The sequence below is a fragment of the Chiloscyllium punctatum genome, chromosome 20, assembly GCF_047496795.1.
Source record: "Chiloscyllium punctatum isolate Juve2018m chromosome 20, sChiPun1.3, whole genome shotgun sequence".
Lineage (NCBI taxonomy): Eukaryota > Metazoa > Chordata > Chondrichthyes > Orectolobiformes > Hemiscylliidae > Chiloscyllium > Chiloscyllium punctatum.
The window spans coordinates 87,685,172-87,706,141 of NC_092758.1; the positions used below are offsets into that span (position 1 = coordinate 87,685,172).

Consider the following 20,970-nt stretch of genomic DNA (forward strand, 5'->3'; position numbering starts at 1 on the left):
TAAATCTCAATGGGTAATTGAACAACGTCAAGGGCTAGTCCTATCTCATATATGTGGAGAAAGTGAGGACTGCAGATGCTGGAAATCAGAATCGAGAGTGTGGTGCTGGAAAAGCACAGCTGGTCAGGCAGCATCTGAGGAGCAGGAGAATCAATGTTTTGGGCATAAGCCCTTCCTAATAAAGGGCTTATTAGGGGATCAATGTGAATTTCACCAGTTTCCTCATTTCCCCTCCACCTTATCGCAGCCCCAAGCCTCCAACTCAGCATCGCCCTCTTGACCTGTCCACTACCTTTCCCACCAATCCGCTCCAGCACCTTCTCCGACCTATCACACTCTCAGCTACCTTCCCCACCCACCCTCCCCTCAGCTCCTCCACGCCCCCTCCCATTTATCTCTCAGCTCCCCCCCACCAGCCCACAAGCCTCATTCCTGATGAAAGGCTTGTGCCTGAAACATTGATTCTCCTGATCCTCCGATGCTGCCTGACCTGCTGTGTTTTTCCAGCACCACACTCTCGACTATTATAAACAGCATGTTTGCTTCCTTAAAAGCTCTCTAATATCTGCAGTGAATTATATGCAGCCATCCGGCTGTGTATAATATAGTTCCTCCACTCTGTTATAGGTTGAAACAGTTCTGTGGTTATACACATTAAAGCTCTGCTGTATATAACAAGATGAATACTTTCCTTCCCTGGTTTGAGTGAGGGACACCGCCCAGGTGCTTTATCCTGTGGCAGAGTCTATCCTGAAGGACACTGTGTTGGCAATTCCAAATCTTGCCGGTGTGGTGGACGTTGATTTGCCTACACTGCCAACCTCAACATTCTGGCCGTGCCAGGAAACCACAGAAGAAAAGATCATACAGACTAATTCTTTCTCTTTTCTTTGTTTTATTTTCTATAGCCTTAAGCAGTGGTGTTGATGCACAGAGGCAATAGGCTGAGGATGGACTTATTGTATCTCCTGGCTTTCACAGTGGTGTTTGGACACTGCAGTGGTGTAAGGGGTGAGTAAAATACTCAACACTGACTGTTTTCTCTTGTTGAGCATTGAGGAATGAAAGGATGGGATCCATACGCTGGACACCAGAGTAATTCCAATGAAAATACAAGGTAAATCATGAATTAGGCGTTGGTCGCCAAGATTTAGAGTTAAAAGCGTTCAGATTGTAGAGCAGAGCATGTTTGAAAGTGTTTGGGCGTTCTTAGAGCCGTTTAAAGGAGAGAAGCTGATGGGATATGATTTCATTTCCAATTATTGTATAAATTGGAACGTTCGGTGGAAATTTGGGCAGCCAGGATTACCCATGACCGAATCGAGCTGACTTTCCCTGTGGAAAATACATCAAGTCTCCAGGGTATCCTGCCCAGTTACCCCCTCTCTTTTCTGCCCAGTGCAATAGCGGGCTGACACGGGAAGGAGTATGGAACAGTGGTGACCACAGCCGTAAGAGAATAAAAAGCACTTTGTATTTATGTGGCAAACTCAACCACTTTGGGAGGTCTCAAGACGTTTTGCAGACAATGAATAACTTTCTTAAACTTTGCGCAATGTAGGAAATATGCACAGCATGGCACCACAAGTAAAGGCAGAAGTCATAGAGATGTACAGCACAGAAACTGACCCTTCGGTCCAACCCGTCCATGCTGACCAGATATCCTAACCCAATCTCATCCCATTTGCTAGCTTTTGGCCCATATCCCTCCAAACCCTTTCTATTCATATACCCAGCCAGATGCCTTTTAAAATGCTGTAACTGTACCAGCCTCCACCACTTCCTCTGGCAGCTCATTCCATACACACACCACCCTCTGCGTGAAAACGTTGCCATTAGGTCTCTTTTAATTTGTTCCCTTCTCACCTTAACCCTATGCCCTCTAGTTCTGGACTCCCCCACCCCAGGGAAAAGACCTTGTCTATTTATCCTATCCATGCCCCTCATGATTTTATAAACCTCTATAAGGTCACCCCTCGGTCTCCGATGCTCAATTGATCAAGTAATGACCAGGGTCACTTGTTTTGGGCATTGGTTGAGGGATCGAGAGTGTGTTGCTGGGAAAACACAGCAGGTCAGGCAGCATCCGAGGAGCAGGAAAATCGATGTTTCTGGCATCAGCCCTTCATCAGGAATGTGGAAGAGTGATTAAGGTTTTGGTTGAGGGATGAGTGTTTGCCAAGAATCTGTGGAGAACTTTCTTCAAAATACTTCTATGGGATCTTTCGCGTTAATATAAGAAGGCAGACAGGACTTTAATTTATCATCTAATCCAAAAGACAGATCCTCTAGCATTCCCTCAGAACTGCATCTAATCTGCATATAGATATTGTGGTGATGACTGACACCTCTCAGTGTGTAGAGTAGGGCACAGTGAGTACCAATAGCACAACCAATTAGCAATGTTACAGCAACATAGTCAGGTTCACGACGACTTGATTAAAATGCCAACACAATACAGTAGAACCTCGATTATCCGAACATCAATTATCCAAATTTTGGATTATCCGAACAAGTTCTCAAGGTCCCGTAAAAACAGCATTAGGCAATTCAGCATTCAGTTATCGGCTAAACACCATTAGGGTGTGCATTGTCAGATAACCGGGGCAGGTTCAAATCCTAGCACTCATAAATTACCGCTTGTTTCCAGTTATCCAAACGATCAATTATCTGAACAAAATACTCTCTGCCCATCTCGTTTGGATAATTGAGGTCTTTGGTAAGAAGAACAAATAACTTTTCAAAGCAGGAAGCGTGAATATTGAGAGCTCAGAAGCATTGCTTTCCTTGCCTTGTCATGTTTATAGATACTTAACTTTTATAAAAAGAAACTATTTGCTGCCCTGGTTATCTGGTGCTAGTAACTACTCTTGGCCAAGGAACCGGTGTATGGACCTGGTGTTATGTTCAATGTTGTCTGATGTGCCCAGTGTGCACTGCTGGATTGATACAGACTTGGCTCCGGATTTATTTTAAAACTATTTTTGGGTTGTGGACATCATTGATAAGACTGGCGTGTTCTGCTCACCATCAGTGGCCCCCTGTCGGCTATCAGGGAGGGTTAAGGATTCTGCCAGAAGGTGATGATGGAATGGGGATATATTTTCAATCCATAATGGCAAATGGGACTGAAAGAAAATGTTGATAAGATCATAGGAAGTTGCGGTGGGAGTGGGCCATTTGACCCTTCATCCAAAGGATCACATCTGATCTGCTTGTGGCTTTAACTCCATCTCCCTGTCTGTCGCCCAATGACTTGTGACTGTGTTGTCAGTCAGAAGTCTGTCTAACACCAGCCTAGAAGGAATTCAATGTGAAACCATGCACCAGTTTCTCTTATCTTCCTAGAAGGTGCAAGTCGCAGGTTTGGAATGTGGTCAAAAGGGGGAAGCCTTTGATGGGAAAGGGAGGGAGACTGATTCACAGAAAGTTGATGTTTCTGAACAACGAGGGGGTGTGGGAATGAAGAACGACTATTTGAGTAATGGTTCCAGAGGGACTCACTCGTAAACGGTGCACTGGCACGTAAACAGCAATCCATCTTCTGGGCTGCTCTTGGTTGGAAGTGATCCTCTGCAGGATCTGTGAATTCTGGGCACATTTTGAGGTGCTGTAATTAAAGGAACAGTGCGTCCCATCATCCAATAAACCTTGTTCAACAGCCACATGTGAGGTTAATTGGTTTTTGCGTCACAAAATCCAGATTGAGGCTTGCTTCTCAGTTTTGCCCTTCTGCAGGGTATTGGAGATATCTGAGCTGGAGTAAGAAACCTCGTATCAATCAATTCAATGACTGAACTCTCATTGAGACATGCAGCGTTTAAACCGGGAGATAGGAATTATAATACTTAATTCAATGTAACATCATGAGACATAGAGTCATAAATTCATATTTAACTTTTTAAATCTCCATTCTGAAGGAATGAGCCTCCCTACTTGTAGAATTATAGTTTTGGTGCCACACAATAGACAATAGGTGCAGGAGTAGGCCATTCTGCCCTTCGAGCCTGCACCACCATTCAATATGATCATGGCTGATCATCCTCAATCAGTATCCTGTTCCTGCCTTATCTCCATAACCCTTGATTCCACTATCCTTGAGAGCTCTATCCAACTCTTTCTTAAATGAATCCAGAGACTGGGCCTCCATTGCCCTCTGGGGCAGAGCATTCCACACAGCCACCACTCTCTGAGTGAAGAGGTTTCTCCTCATCTCTGTCCTAAATGGTCTACCCCGTATTTTTAAGCTGTGTCCTCTGGTTCGGCACTCACCCATCAGCGGAAACATGTTCCTGCCTCCAGAGTGTCCAATCCTTTAATAATCCTATATGTCTCAATCAGATCCCCTCTCAGTCCTCTAAACTCAAGGGTATACAAGCCCAGTTGCTCCAGTCTTTCAGTGTAAGGTAGTCCCTTATTGGTTATTAAAAAAAAAGCATCAATGCTACATTTTTGCTTCTGACATATTGAGGAGGTCTCTATTAGCCGAATAAGCCATATCCTCATTTCCTTTATTGCAAAGACAGCTGAAGAACAAATCTGCTGAAGGAGCAGTCCAGATGTGATAGTGATTTGCAGATTTCCTTCTCTATTGAGATCTGCCGGTGTGCCTGAGGTTGCTTCATCATAATCACTGAGCACTGACAGCCTCACTACCAGTTCTTTGCAAAATCCAAGTGTACAACTTTCCTTGCACTAATTCTCCCCCAGCTGCACATTCCCTGTATTTTAGCTCCTGTGTGCCTTTTTTGTTGCTTTTCTGGCCATTCTCTCCCCACACCCTGTTATTATCTCTCGCACTGTGCTGCAAACTCCTCTCTCGGTCTGTCCCAAACTCTTTCTCTCCGACTATAATTTCAAAAGGGTTGTTTGAGATTCACCAAGAGGCAGGAAGGATCTCTGTGAAGGCTGAGAATGTCACTTTGATGACTGCAGCTGTCGGGTATATTTTAAACTTTGCAGGCTGTGAGATGACGTTCGGGAATGGATGAATTATCTGAAAGGGATTTGCTGTTCTTCCCTTTCATCATTTCACAGCAGGCCATATTTCGCAAGTTTCGCTTGCTTCCAGTAAACTGATTTTTGTGGGAACGTACATGGGGCACTTTATGTTGTGGTTGTTAGTTTAATGAAAGGGACAGTCAGGGTTCAACAGTAACAGGAATGAGGAACTTCAGAAGCTGGGCTCGTTTAATTTTTATGCGGGTGTCACTGACTAGGCCCAGCATTTATTGCCCGTCCTTAGTTGCCCCTGAGAAGGTGGGGTGAGCTACCTTCTTGAACCGCCACAATCCAAGTGCTGTAGGTAGACCCACAATACCCAGGAGGAGGGAATTCCAGGATTCTGACCCAGCAACAGTGAAGGAACCAGCGATATATTTCCAAGTCAGGTTGGTGAGTGACTTGGAGGGAACATGCAGGGTGTTCCCATGTATCTGCTGCCTTTGTCCTTCCAGATGGATGTGGTTGTAGAATTGGAAGGTGTTGTCTGAAGATCTTTCAGACCACGTGCGGGGCCCTGTGCTGAGCTTCCACACTGTAATGTCTATCTGAAATTTCCCACCTTACTGTAATATCAACCTTTTTAATGCTGTCCTATTTTTAACTTATTTTTCAACTCTGTCAGTAACGCAACTATTTGTATTCCTCTGCTGTATCCAAGAATTGTACCTAGCTACTTGAACCCAAGATGTCACCATAAGAAGACAGATATTGTAAAGGCTTTGCACTGGGCTCCTGTCATAGCGTTGGTGTGACAATTAAAGGATGTTGTATTGAAATCTCTGTTTTGTGTTATTTTGTTGCCAAAGCATTTATTATTGAGGGGGTAGTGAAGAGTCGGCCATGTTGCTGGGGTCACATGTCAGCCAGACCAGCAGAGGTGGACAGATTTCCTTCCCTAAAGGACATTTATGAACCTGATGGTTCATAAATGGTTTCACTGTCATCATTAGACTCATAATTCCAGATCCTTAACTGAATTCAGAGATCTGGATTTGAACCCAGGTGCCCCAGAGCATTAGCTGAGTTTCTGGATTAATAGCCTTGCGATAATACCACGAAGCCACTTGTGCTGCCAATTAAGTGGGTTGCTTTGTCCTGGAAAGTGTCAATCTTTTGAGTGTTGTTGGAGCTGCACCCATCCAGGGCAAGTGAGGAATACAGGCTTTGGGGAGTCAAGGGGTGAGTGACTCACCGCAGGATTCCTAGTCTCTAACCTTGTAGCCACAGTACTTACCTGACTAGTGCAGTTCAGTTTCTAGTCAATGGTAACCCCATGTATGTTGAGCTAGTGATGGTCTGCCATTGACTGTCAAGGATGATGGTTAGAGATGATCATTGTCATTTATTAGCTAAATCTAGGACAGTGTCACACAAATATTACTCACCCTTATCAGTCCAGGACTGTATGTTGTCCAGATCCTGTTACATGAGGATCAGGCTGCTCCAGTATTTGAGGAGACACACACGTGGTGCTGAATGCTCTGCAGTGTTCCCAATTCTGACCTTATGGTGAGGGAAGGTCAACAATGAAGCAGCTGAAAATGGTTGGGCCACAGGCACTACCCTGACCAAGTCCCCTGTTCTTCTGAGAACAAACAGGGGAAAGGGAAGAGTTGCAGAAAAGCAAAATCCTGCAGATGGTGGAAACCTGAAATAAAAACAGGAAGTGCTGGAGAAGCTCAGCAGGTCTGGCAGCATCTGTAGATCGAGAGAAAACAAAGTTAACATTTGGAGTCCAATGGCTTTTCTTTGGAAGTTGAAGAAAGTAAAATTGTGCACTTTTTAATGCTGTAGACAGAGGGGCAGGAGAGCCTGTGGAACAGATAATGGGGTGTCTAAGGCAAAAAACAGAGGCAGCGATAATGGGTGTAAATGAGGGATAGATCTGTAACATAGATGTAAATGTTGGCTGTGAATCAGAGAAAAGGGATCCACTCTGGATCAAGTGAGTGGATCCAATTGGGAACACACTGCCTGAAGGGTTGGTGCAGGCAGTTTTAACTGTTGGGTTCAAAGCATATACTGCCAGAGTTGGGCATTTACGAACCAGTCAGTCAGAGTGCAAACACTCAATGCTGTCCATAAACTTCAACCTGTACAGCAAGTTAGAGCCAATAGAGAGCAGATGTCACATCAATCGTACATGGTAAATATAAATGACTAAATATATGGCGACAACTGCAGAAATGTACATAGATTGGGAGAAGCTATTTCTTCAGAGTTGGCAATGAATCGGGAAGAGGTGATCTCCCTGCTTGTACAGAGGACAGAATGACCATCAGAGGTCCACCAGACCCCAGCAACGGAAATAGATGAGCAACAGCAATTATCATGGCAACAGAACTCTCCCCAGGAATGCCACACACCAGCGAAGGGGAATATAACCCCAGAAATGAGATGACAGAAGAACAGCCAACAACAATATAAACATCTCCCATTAGGAGACTTGCACAGCTGAACGACTATGCATGGAATGCATATGTAGAGACTGACAAAAGTCAAACAGAATAGAGTTAACACACTGCTCTGTTAATGATCATTTTCTTTGTGACCATGTTCATTGGGTAATTTGCATACATTTTGCGAATGATGGTGCATGCACTTTTTTTATGATAAGTGGGAGGTTTGGAGAAATGCAATTGAATTCCACAAACAAGCGCCTTTCCTTAGTCATGTCTTGTGAGTGTTTTTGTCTGCAATCTGGGGTAGCTATTACATAAACATCACAGAGACACCAAGCCGTCCAGCACGGAAACAGACCCTTCGGTCCAACCAGTCCATGCCGAACATAATCCCAAACTAAACTGGTCCCACCTGCCTGCTCCTGACCCCTATCCCTCCAAACCTTTCCTATTCAGGTACTTATCTGAATGTCTTTTAAATGTGGCAACTGTACCCACATCCACCACTTCCTCAGGAAGTTCATTCCACACACGAACCACCCTCTGTGTAACAAAATTACCCCTCGCGTCTTTTTTAAATCTCTCTCCTCTCACCTTAAAAATATACCCCCTCGTCTAGGAATCCCCAAATCTAGAGCAAAAATACTCTACGTGGACGGGTGGGACTGAAGGGTCTGTTTCCATGCTGTACACCTCAATGACTCTTTGACTCTATAACCCCATCTATACCCCTCATGATTGATATGTCTTTCATTCAATAAGGTCCCAGCTTACTTAAAAAGCCAAGGTAAGCTGATGTAGTTTTTATGAAGTGTGTCCAACAGGGACAACTGTGACCACTTACTGAGATCTCCTGACGAATTAGCACTTTATAATGCCATTACTGATTAGGAAGCGCAGTGTCTCCGTGAAGCAGTAACCTTTACCGTAGGGCAAGAGAGTGACTGAGGGTGAAATGGACATGGGATTTCAGGGAACTTTTTATGTTCCATCATGTTAACAAAGGCATTAACCTCTTAAACTAAAGAACTGCAGGTGCTGGAAATCAGAAACAAAAGTAGAGATTGGTGGGAAAACTCAGCAGGTCTGGTAGCATCCATGGAGAGAAAGCAGAGTTAACATTTTGGGTCCAGTGACTCTCCTTCAGAACTTAAACTATTTATTTTTAAATTATATAGCAGACAGAGAAACTTCATACAATTGTCTACATCCTACTACTTAGCTTGAAGCAAATAGTTAGACAATAGACAATAGACAATAGACAATAGACAATAGATGCAGGAGTAGGCCATTCTGCCCTTCGAGCCTGCACCGCCATTCAATATGATCATGGCTGATCATTCCTAATCAGTATCCTGTTCCAGCCTTATCTCCATACCCCTTGACTCCACTATCTTTAAGAGCTCTATCCAATTCTTTCTTAAATGAATCCAGAGACTGGGCCTCCACTGCCCTCTGGGGCAGAGCATTCCACACAGCCACCACTCTCTGGGTGAAGTAGTTTCTCCTCATCTCTGTCCTAAATGGTCTACCCCGTATTTTTAAGTTGTGTCCTCTGGTTCGGCACTCCCCCATCAACGGAAATATGTTCCCTCCTGCCAGAGTGTCCAGTCCTTTCATAAGCCTATATGTTTCAATCAGATCCCCTCTCAGTCTTCTAAACTCAAGGGTATACAAGCCCAGTCGCTTCAGTCTTTCCGTGTAAGGCAATCCTGCCATTCCAGGAATTGACCTCGTGAACCTACGCTGCACTCCCTCAATAGCCAGAATGTCTTTCCTCAAATTTGGAGACCAGAACTGTACACAGTACTCCAGGTGTGGTCTCACCAGGGCCCTGTACAGCTGCAGAAGCACCTCTTTGCTTCTATACTCAATCCCTCTTGTTATGAAGGCCAGCATGCTATTAGCCTTCTTCACGACCTGCTGTACCTGCATGCTTGCCTTCATTGACTGGTGGACAAGAACACCCAGATCTCTCTGAACAGCCCCTTTACCTAATTTGATACCATTGAGGTAGTAATCTGCCTTCCTGTTCTTGCCACCAAAGTGGATAACCAGACATTTATCCACATTAAACTGCATCTGCCATGCATCTGCCCACTCACCTAACTTGTCCAGGTCACCCTGTAATCCCCTAACATCCTCATCACACTTCACCCTACCACCTAGCTTTGTGTCATCAGCAAATTTGCTAATGTTATTGCTGATACCATCTTCTATATCATTTACATATATTGTAAAAAGCTGCGGTCCCAGCACGGATCCCTGCGGTACCCACTGGTCACTGCCTGCCATTTCGAAATGGAGCCGTTAATCACTACCCTTTGTTTCCTATTAGCCAACCAATTCTCTATCCAATCTAGTACTTTGCCCCCAATCCCGTGCGCCCTAATTTTACTCACTAACCTCTTGTGTGGGACTTTATCAAAAGCTTTCTGAAAGTCCAGGTACACTACATCCACTGGATCTCCCTCGTCCATCTTCCGAGTTACATCCTCAAAAAATTCAAGAAGATTAGTCAAGCATGATTTCCCCTTCATAAATCCATGCTGACTCTGTCCTATCCTGTTACTATTATCCAGATGTGCCGTAATTTCATCCTTTATAATAGACTCCAGCATCTTTCCCACCACTGAGGTCAGACTAACTGGTTAAGGGAACTATCTTGTTTGCATTGGAAGTGGTCAACTCCACGGCTAATTGTAGTGCTAGGGCAGAGATCAATGACTTGGTCTTGGGTAGTGGAGACACAAAATTGGTTTATTTATTATCACATGTACTGAGGTACAGTGAAAAGTTTTGTTTTGCGTGCAGTACAGGCAGATCATACTACATAACGATCATAGGATAATAGGACAGAGCGAGGAATACAATGTTATGGCTGCAGAGAAGGTGCACAGAGAGCTAGATTAGCATTAGATTTGAAATTTGAAATATCCATTCAGAAGTCTAACAAAAGCAGGGAAGAAGCTGTTCTTGAATCTGTTGGTGCGTGTGTTTAAGCCATTGTATCTTCTGCCTGGTGGAAAAGGGTGGGAGAGATTATAATAATTGGGGTAGGAGGGGTCTTTGATGATGTTGGCTCCTTTCCTGAGGCAGTGCAAAGTGTAGATGGAGTCAGTGGATGGAAGGTTGGCTTGTGTGATGGACTGGGCTGTGTTCGCCACTCTGTCTCTAGTTTCTTACTCAAACCTTATTGGTAACATGAGGTGGCAATAGGTGGGGAGTGAACAGTGAGGAAGCTTGTAAAGGGCTGTAGGAGGGGATGGTCTGAAACATAACATAGTCGGGTTCCAACATTGTGCAATGCCCAAGCTTTAAAACTAGGTGCACCTCTCCTGAAATATGTGTGAGCCAACAGCGCATGTTGAAGTGTTAATTGCTGACTTGTAACTCACTGATTTGTTCAACAAATACTTCCCTGTTATGAAACTGTTCAATTCACGCCAGTTGTACAATGTGATTATCTGAGGGAAACAGAGGGAATCAGAGTTAGGGAGTAGACCATTTGGCCCTTCAAGCCTGCTCCACCATTCAATAGGATCATGGGGAACCTGGATCTAACCCTGTGAATTCCAGATGTGTTTATGGTCAGCTTCAACGATGAAAGATGAAACTGCATCATCTACTGAAGGTTAGAGACTGAGGGGTGACCTTATTGAGGTTTATCAAAACATGAGGTGCATGGATAGGGTGAAGAGTCAAAGTCTTTTCTCCACAGTAGGGGAGTCCAAAACTAGAGGGCGTAGGTTTAAGGTGAGAGGGGAAGAATTTAAAAGGGACCTGAGGGTTAACTTTTACAAGTGGTGGAGGCTGGTACAATTAAAACATTTAAAAGGCATCTGGATTGGTATATGCATAGGAAGGGTTTGGAGGGATATGGGCCAAGTGCTGACAAATGGGACTAGATTAATTTAGGATATCTGGTTGGCATGGACGGGTTGGACTGAAGGCTCTATTGCCGTGCTGTACAGCTCCATGACTCTGTGAAAGAAACATTTGCCTCCGTTTATCCTGTGATGAGGGATGCAGCAAGGAAAGAGCATTTAACTCCCACCTTTATCCAAAGATGTACAGGTTAGGGTGGATTGCCCCATAGTGTCCATGAACATGCAGGCTAGGTGGGTTAGCCAAGGGAAAGGCAGGGTTACAGGGATAGGGTGGGGGGCTGGGTCAGAGTGGGATGCTCTTCAGAGGGTCGGTGCAGTCTCGATGGGTCGAATGACCTCTTCCCACTCTTTTGGGTTCTATGACTACATCATCTATCATCACTTGGTATGTTCACAGAGCTCCTCCTAAAGTCCTGCTGTGACTTCAGAGATTAGTGCTTGCATTGTTTGAGACTCTTTGTACCTTTTATTAGAGATTTAAAGCAGCTCTTTTACAGACTATGCAACCATTCTCCACCACACTCAACGTCCCACCCCACTGCGATTGGAGGAATGTAAAATCAGCCCAGGTGGGGCGGCTGAACTGATTAGCCTTCCTTTCAAACCTTGCCACGTGTTACAATCAATGCCTTTCTTATTGACTTTGGTAGATTCTCTGCTGATGTAAAAGCAGAGAATAGGGAAAGCTGCACAGATATTTCCAGGTCATATTTGTTTCGCTGAGGCACACACAGTGTACATTCGCACACAGAGTGCAAGCCAGGAAATCCCACTGACTAATAAATATTGCTTTGTTGGTGCAATTAACTTGACTGCTGTCTCCCAGCATGGAAGCGCAGTGCTCCTGACCTGGTCTTGAGTAGTTCCATATTAACTGCACACAGTGTTCTCTCACACAATGTGATATCTCCGTCTCAGATAAATGCACGCATGCATGCATACAGTAACTGCATGTACATTATACGCACTGCTCTGTCGCAGTCACTTACATACATGTGTGGTGGTACGGTGGCTCAGTGGTTAAAACTGCTTACCTCACAGCGCCAGGGAACCCGGTTCGATTCCCCAGCATCAGGCGACTGTGTGGGGTTTGCACGTCCTATCCAGGTCTGTGCGGGTTTCCTCCAGGTGCTCCGGTTTCCCCAAAAGATGTGCAGGTTACATGGATAGGCCATAGAGGGAGAAAGTGAGGACTGCAGATGCTGGAGAGTCAGAGTCGAAAAGGGTGGCGCTGGAAAAGCACAGCCGGTCAGGCAGCGTCTGAGGAGCAGGAGAATCAATGATGTCCAGGGATGTTTGGGTTAGCCATGGGGAATTCAGGGTTAGGAGGAGGAGGGGGGGGGGAAGGTGTTGGGTCTGGGTGGGAGTCTCTTCAGAGGGTTAGTGCAATCTCAGTGGACTGAATGGCATCTTTCCACATGTTGGGATTCGAATTGTATTGTGGTCACAGGCACACACCGTTTCGTTCTCTCTCTCTCTCGGGCACACAGACATGCTGTGGTTACACGTAGCATGTACACTGTTCTCTCTCACACACACAAGGTGCACGCTGTGCTCACAAGTACACACAGTTACTGTGCTACATCATCCTTTGTGTCTCCGTTGTCCATACTGAGTTAAAGTTCAGAATTGCCAATTGAAGCATCAGTGCACACATTTTATATAACACATTGCCCAGGCATTGTTTTATTGTGTGTGTGAGTAAGCTCCAATGTTAGTTAACGGAATCCGATGAACCGATTCGAGGTGAGAGGTGTCATGTTTTTGTGCCTGACCCAACAATTGCTGGTAAAGCTCAGCAGGTCTGGCAGCATCTGTGGAGAGAAATCAAGAGTTAACATTTCTGGTCCGGTGACCCTTCCTCAGAATGTTAACTCTGATTTCTCTCCACAGACGCTGCCGGACCTGCTGAGCTTTTCCTGTAATTGCCTTCTGCATTTCTGATTTCCAGCAGATGCAGTTCTTTCGGTTTTTACAAGGTAATGGCTTATTGAGCAGATCCCAGTACGTTGTAGTCAATTAGTGGAAGCAAGGGAAATGTTGGCGAGAGCCTCCGAACTGAAAATGGCAGGCAACTGAGTTTACTTCCTCAAATGGCGGTTTGTCTTGGTGAAGGTGTGTGTGGGGGGGCTGTGTCCAGTTCCAAAGGTCATCTACTGGTCAAGTTTCGGAGTAAAATAGTAGAGACACATAATTGATCAGAAAATCCTGAGTTGAGTTGATGGAAAGAATCTATAGTGTACTGAGTTCAATTCTGGTCACCACATTACAGGAAGGAGAGGCTTTGGAGAGGGTGCAGAAGAGGTTTACCAGGATGCTGCTGGGATTAGAGGGTATGAGCTCTAAGGAGAGGCTAGAATAATTCGGGTTGCTTTCTCTGGAGCAGTGGAGGCTGAGGGGAGACCTGATAGAAGTCTATAAAATTACAAATGCATCAATAGGGTTGATGGTCAGAGTTGAAATGTCTAATACAAGGGGGTATGCATTTAAAGGTGAGGGGGGGAAAATTCAAAGGAGATGGGAGGGGTTTGTTTTTCACACAGTGTGTGGTAGGAGTCTGGAACGCACTGCCAGGTGGGGTGGTGGTTGAGATGCGATAGGAGTGTTTGAGGGACTTTTAGATCAGCACATGAATGTGCAAGGAATGGAGGGATATAGGCCAAGGGCAGGCAAAAGGGATTAGTTTAATTTGACGTCATGTTCGGCACAAACATTGTGGGCCAAAGGGCCTGTTCCTGTGCTGTACTGTTCTATGTTCTAAAGTGGGAGCTGAGTTGCTGGGAGAGTCAGTCCTGGCTCTCTGAGTCAATCCAAATACTGTGTTAGCTTTAGAGTGGGACATCGATGGAGGGCATTCCAAACATTCAGCCACAACAAAGGATTTCCAAAGGGCATGATTGCTTTGAGCTTAATACGTGCCGTGATCTGATTGCAATCTTGTCAGAGGGTAGGAGGAAATGCTGCTTCTCAAACAGAAAATGAGAAAGGATTACTGAGTCTAGCCCTTCAGAAATGTTTCTGAAGCATTGTATCCCCGTTCTCGAAAATACAGTTCCCTAATTCTTCACTGACATTATCACCAAATCACGTTGCTGGAATACATGTTATCCCAGAACTACCTGTATATTCAGCCTTTCGAAATGGCAACACTTTGTGTTCTGCACACCAAAAAAACCACGTTCAACTATATTTTTTTCATATACATGTGACAATAAATCTAAATCGAATCTAATCTAAGGCTGGACTGTGACCCAACCCAACTCTTGAGTGATCCTAACAAACATCACCTCCCCAGGCTAACATATGACAATGGTCACTTGAACAAAATGGAGATATTGATATCGTCGGTATTGTAACCCAGCTTCGATCAAGACAGAGTGCGAGACTTTAAAATATGCAAATTCTTTTGAACATGAGCCCAAGCTTTTGTTGGCAGTCTTGGATCTGCTCGCTCTATCTGGTGCAGTTAAAACTGGGATGTGGAGGTGCCGGTGTTGAACTGGGTTGGGCAAAGTCAGGAGTCACAGGACACCAAGTTAGAGTCCAATAGGTTTAGTTGAAATCACAAGCTTTTGGAGTGCTGCCCCTTTGTCAGGTGTAGTGAGGAGTGTGTCAGGTGACAAAGGGGCAGCGCTCTGAAAGCTTGTGATTTCAAATAAACCTGTCGGTCTCTAACCTGGTGTCGTGTGACTTCTGACCAGAGAGGGTATCCAATTGAAACGCTGTTCTTTCTGGGAAGTGGACTAACAGTTGCACAAAAGCCTTTGAGTGACACTATTCCCCCTTTTAGGAAAGATTGCAGGATTTCTCACTGAAATTCTGACTCTACCAGAAACAGGTGCCCAGATCCCAGGACAGCTGTGACCGCTGACAGACTTGCTGATAATATTGTGCTCCACATTCCAAAACACTATTCTCTCTGTACATGACTCCCTCTGTCACTGCAAAGACCCAGCAGAAGTCTGGATCAACAGGCCCACAATGTCTGAAGTTCCTTTTTAATGCCAGATTGTTGGACTTAGCATTTTGGGTGAGGTGGGGACAGGACTTGAGGGTTGTCGGGTCGTGGGGAGGAATTGTGGTGGAGTCGTGGTTGGAAAGTTGCTCCTTCGCGGGAACTGTAGCTGGTCATCAGGAAAACTGCGTGATATGTCACAGACTGAAACTCTATGCAGGAGGGTCCCAAGTCTGGAGAGAGAGAATGAGGTAAAGTCGGGGAGGTGGGGGGGGGGGGGGTTGATTTAGAATACAATCCCAAACTGCTGCAAATGCTCAAGTGGGGCAGAGCAAATAGGGGAGGCAATGGCCTAGTGGTCTCGACTGTTAATCCAGAGACTCAGCAAACATTCTGGGGACGTGGGTTCAAATCCCACTACAGCAGATGGTGGAATTTGTATTCAATTTGAAAAATAAACATCTGTAATTAAGGGTCTAATCGCAGCACCTCTACAGTATGGAAGCAGGCCATTCAGCCCATCACGTCCACACTGACCCTCAAAAGAGCATGCCACCTGGACCTACCCTATCCCTGTAATTCCCATGGCCAATCCACCTCATCAACACACCCTTGGACCATGGCAGGAAAGCACACAGACAGTCACCCAACGCTGGGACTGAACCTGGGTCCCTGGCACTGTGAGGCAGCAGTGCAGACCACTGAGCCACTGTGTCACTCCATGATGGTCATGAACCCATTGTCAATTGTCAGGAAAACCCCATCTGGGTCACTAATGTCTTTTAAGGAAAGAAACAGCCATCCTTACCTGGTCTGGCCTACGTGTGGCTCCAGAACTACTGCAACGTGGTTGACTCTTAATTGCCCTCTGCGCAATTAGGGATGGGTAATAAATGCTGGCCTGGCCAGTGATGCCCTCATCCTGTGAATAAATGAAAATAAACATCTGTTGAGAAAGAAACTGAGCTAATGTGAAATTTCACATCCCGCCCACACTGGGATGAAGGAGGTTTTGGGTCTGGAGCCCACCATTTCCCTCTCCCCCTTCCCCATCTCCCTCTCACTCTTCCCCATCTCCCTCTCCCCTGTCCCACTCCCCCCGTCCCTCTCCCCCATCCCTCTCCCCCTCTCCCCCCATCCCTCTCCCCCATCCCTCTCCCCCCATCCCTCTCCCCCCATCCCTCTCCCCCCATCCCTCTCCCCCCATCCCTCTCCCCCCATCCCTCTCCCCCCATCCCTCACCCCCATCCCTCACCCCCATCCCTCACCCCCATCCCTCTCCCCCATCCCTTTCCCCCCATCCCTCTCCCCCATCCCTTTTCCCCCCATCCCTCTCCCCCATCCCTTTTCCCCCCATCCCTCTCCCCCATCCCTTTTCCCCCCATCCCTCTCCCCCATCCCTTTTCCCCCCATCCCTCTCCCCCATCCCTTTCCCCCCCATCCCTCTCCCCCATCCCTTTCCCCCCATCCCTCTCCCCCATCCCTTTCCCCCCATCCCTCTCCCCCATCCCTTTTCCCCCCATCCCTCTCCCCCCATCCCTCTCCCCCCATCCCTCTCCCCCCATCCCTCTGCCCCATCCCTCTGCCCCCATCCCTCTGCCCCCATCCCTCTGCCCCCATCTCTCTCCCCACCTCTCTCCCCCACCTCTCTCACCCATCCCTCTCTTCCCCCCATCCCTCTCCCCCCATCCCACTCCCCCCATCCCACTCCCCCCATCCCTCTCCCCCCATCCCTCTCCCCCCATCCCTCTCCCCCCATCCCTCTCCCCCCATCCCTCTCCCCCCATCCCTCTGCCCCCATCCCTCTGCCCCCATCTCTCTCCCCCACCTCTCTCCCCCATCCGTCTCTTATCCCCCATCCCTCTCTTCCCCCCATCCCTCTCTTCCCCCATCCCTCTCTTCCCCCCCATCCCTCTCTTCCCCCCCATCCCTCTCTTCCCCCCCATCCCTCTCTTCCCCCCCATCCCTCTCTTTCCCCCATCCCTCTCTTTCCCCCCATCCCTCTCTTTCCCCCCATCCCTCTCTTTCCCCCCATCCCTCTCTTTCCCCCCATCCCTCTCTTCCCCACCATCCCTCTCTTCCCCCCCATCCCTCTCTTTCCCCCCATCCCTCTCTTTCCCCCCATCCCTCTCTTCCCCACCATCCCTCTCTTCCCCCCCATCCCTCTCTTTCCCCCCATCCCTCTCTTTCCCCCATCCCTCTCTTTCCCCCCATCCCTCTCTTTCCCCCCATCCCTCTCTTTCCCCCCATCCCTCTCTTTCCCCCCATCCCTCTCTTCCCCCCATCCCTCTCTTCCCCCCCATCCCTCTCTTCCCCCCCATCCCTCTCTCCCCCCCCATCCCTCTCTCCCCCATCCCTCTCTCCCCCATCCCTCTCCCCCATTCCTCTCTCTCTGTCTCTCCCCCTCTCCCTCCCTCTTAACCCATCCATCTCCCACAGGAATGCCTGCACAAGATATTTTTTAAACACTTGCCTGACGAGGCACCCCTGGTCAAAGTGTCCTCCTGGATCTTTAACCTGAAACTGCAGCCTGCTGCAGGATCTTGAACGTTTCTTATTGGCCAAGAGGCTGCATCTCTCTGCCAATCAGAGGGCAATTCGCATAGACATGCGTTTGGAGCAACAGGATAATTACAGGCAGGAGGAGACCATTCAGCCCCTCCAGGCTGCCCTGGAGGATCATGGCTAATTTGATTGTGACCTTAACCTCAAGTTCCTGCCTGGAACCTCCTCACCCTCTTAACCCCTCACCCTCCACCAACCTCCCCATTACTGTATAAAAACAACGGAGTGAGGCTACGCATCTACAAATCATTGGTCAACCCATATTTGGAGGATTGTGTTCAGTTCTGGGCTCCTTATTTAAGGAAGAATGTTAAATGGGAGATTCAAAGGAGTTTTATTGGAATGATACCAGGAATGTGGGATTTTAGATACAAGGAAAGGTCAGAGAGATTGGGCTCTTTCTCCTTACTGAAGGTGTTTAAAATTATGACCAATTTTGACAGGGTAAAGGAGAATATTCTGTTTCCCCGGTTAGTATGTCAGTAACTGAAGGGGGGAGGTGGGGGGGGGGGTCACTGCATCAAGGTTGTCAACAAGAGAGCTCGAAGTAAGATCAGGAGAGATTTCTTTATTCAGAGAGCTGTTCCGATTTGGAATGTGTTGCCTGGGACAGTGAGTGAGGAGGTTTCAGAAGAAAGTTGGACATATATTTGGAAGTGATGAAGTGAGAGGGTTATGGCGATAGGGCTGGAGAGTGGGAATACCTGGGTAGCTCTTTCTAGAGCCAGTACAGATATGATGGGATATAGAGTCATAGAGATGTACAGCATGGAAACAAACCCCTCAGTCCAACTCGTCCATGCCGACCAGATATCCTAAATTAATCCAGTCCCATTTGCCAGCATTTGGTCCATACCCCTCTAAACCCTTCCTATTCATATACCCATCCAGATGCCTTTTAAATGCTGTAATTGCACCAGCCTCCACCACTTCCTCTGTCAGCTCATTCCAGACACGTACCACCCTCTGCGTGAAAAAGTTGTCCCTTGGGTTGAATGGCGATTTCCTGTACCGTAAAATTTGATGTTTCTATAAACCCTTGTAGATCAAAAGTGTACCCACCTCAGCCTTGAGATAGGTTTAATTTCCCATCTCCCACGGCTGGTTGGAGCCAGGGAATCCCAAACACTAACAGCCGTCTGAAGAAGTGAAACTCCACCTCATCCCCATCACCTGGGCGATTCCTTCTTTTCAAACAGTATGCCGTCATTCTAGCTAGCCCAGAAAGGGGGAGACACTCCCTCAGCGTCACCCCATCGAGGTGTGTGAATGGGGTAAGGACAATCCCAGTCTCTGTCTGCAGTGTGGGCTGAGCTGGCTGATTACTCGGGTAAGCTGTGACAGACCTTGGGATGGGGGAACGGCAGAGCTGCTGTCCCTGGTCATGGCCCCCAACACACACACCATTTTCCAGTCCCGTCTCATAGCTCCCCTACAGTGTGGAAACAGGCCCTTCGGCCCAACAAATCTTCACCGACCCTCCAAAGAGTAACCCATCCAGACACATTTCCCCTACCCTATTATCCTACACTTACCCCTGACCAATGCACCTACCCTACACATCCCTGAACACCATTGGCAATCTAGCATGGCCAATCTGCCATAACCTGCACACTTTGGATTGTGGGATGAAACCCGGAGCAAACCCACACAGACATGGGGAGAATGTGCAAACTCCACACAGACAGTTGCCCGAGGCTGGAATTGAACCTGGATCCTTGGTGCTGTGAGGCAGCAGTGCTAACCACTGTACCACTGTGCCATGTCCTTGGTAGCTAAGTGCGAGATGAGGCTGTCAATCATAACTCAACCACACAGGTTGGTGGGCCACAGCCACCAACACGGGCTGTTCATTTCTCTTGCTTGCAAGTGAGAGCACAATTGATGAAGAAGGTTGGAAGTCTTTAGCTGTGTTTCCGATTGAAAATAGCCTGAGGTGGTCTTCATCAATCAGAGTGTTTCACACATTAAAAAGTGACTTCCACATGATTAAGCCCACCATCGGAGTAATTTATGTCTGTTTGCTGTGGCACATGTGCTAGTGATATGTCTGAAGTCACTGAGTTTGCTTCATTAATACCACAGCGGCCTGTACAAGATCTGACTGAGGCGTATATTGCATTTGATGGCGCCTGACACTTCATGTGAGGGTAGAGGTAGGGAGGTATTGCCCAACATAGTCTTCAAACGTGGAGTGACAGTGAAGGTTAGCAACTCTGTAGAACCTGTGAGAGTTCTCCCCAACACAAGTGTATATGGCTGTGATCAATCACAGCCTGTCATCACTGCATCACAACAATACATCACTGTGACAGGCCCAGAAGCCAGGGCCTACTCATTTATCATCTTCGTCATTAGTGACAGGGTCCACAAAGCACCAAGCATTTTGTCTGTCAGATGGAGGCCTTGCACTCTCTGAGCCATTGAATCGAAGTGTGGCTGACCAGGAATTTTAAAACAACATTTAGACAGTTCTTAAAATAAAAAAGGACACGAGTTCAGAAAAGCCGTTGTGTTCCTTGTTCCAGGAGTGTCCAGCCATGTAATCCAGACTCAGCCCCCACCCCATCTCTGTAACCCCGCATTTGCCATGGCTAATCTACCTAATCTGCACATCCTGATACACCATGGGGCATGGCCAGTCCGTCTACCTGCTACATCCTTGTGGGAGGAAACCGGAGCAGGGTGGGATGGTCTGCAGAGGGTTGGTGCAGACTCGCTGGGCTGAATGGCCTCTTGCCACCCTGCAGAGATTCTGGGATTCTATGCAGGAGTTGGCACAGGTCTAGTACTCCCACAAACCTGGAGGCGCAGGAACCCTGCTCCACAGCACATTGGTTACACAGATCTGTTTTGTTAACGTTAGCGTTCTCATTTGGCATCTTCCGAAATCAAAGAGAGCCTGGAGTTGAAGAAAAGAGCAGACTGTGTATGGGTCACCTGGTCTTGTCATGAACACCTCGTGCAACAAAGACTCTATTGACTCAGTGTAGCTGTCACAAATGATTAAGTAGCCAGTGTGTCCCGTGTGAATAGAATGAAGTTTGAGTTGATTGGCTGTCAGTACATACATCACTGCTGCACCAGTAACCTCTTTAATATCTACACTCTGTATTACTGATGGTGGCTGTATTTTTTACCAGGTTGCTTTCGG

General features: G+C 47.0%; 1 protein-coding gene across 3 annotated transcripts in view; it reads left to right on the forward strand.

The window, feature by feature from the left end:
- Positions 1-20,970, forward strand: part of LOC140492244 (fibroblast growth factor receptor-like 1) — a 159,989-nt gene that overhangs the window by 6,258 nt on the left and 132,761 nt on the right. For 2 of the 3 annotated variants that reach the window (XM_072591158.1, XM_072591159.1), the window contains exon 2: positions 909-1,011. In XM_072591158.1, coding sequence (XP_072447259.1) covers positions 927-1,011 — 85 coding nt within the window. In that variant the 5' untranslated portion in view covers positions 909-926. Of the gene's footprint in view, positions 1-908; positions 1,118-20,970 lie in introns of those variants that run through there. The other variant, XM_072591160.1, reaches the window with a different exon arrangement.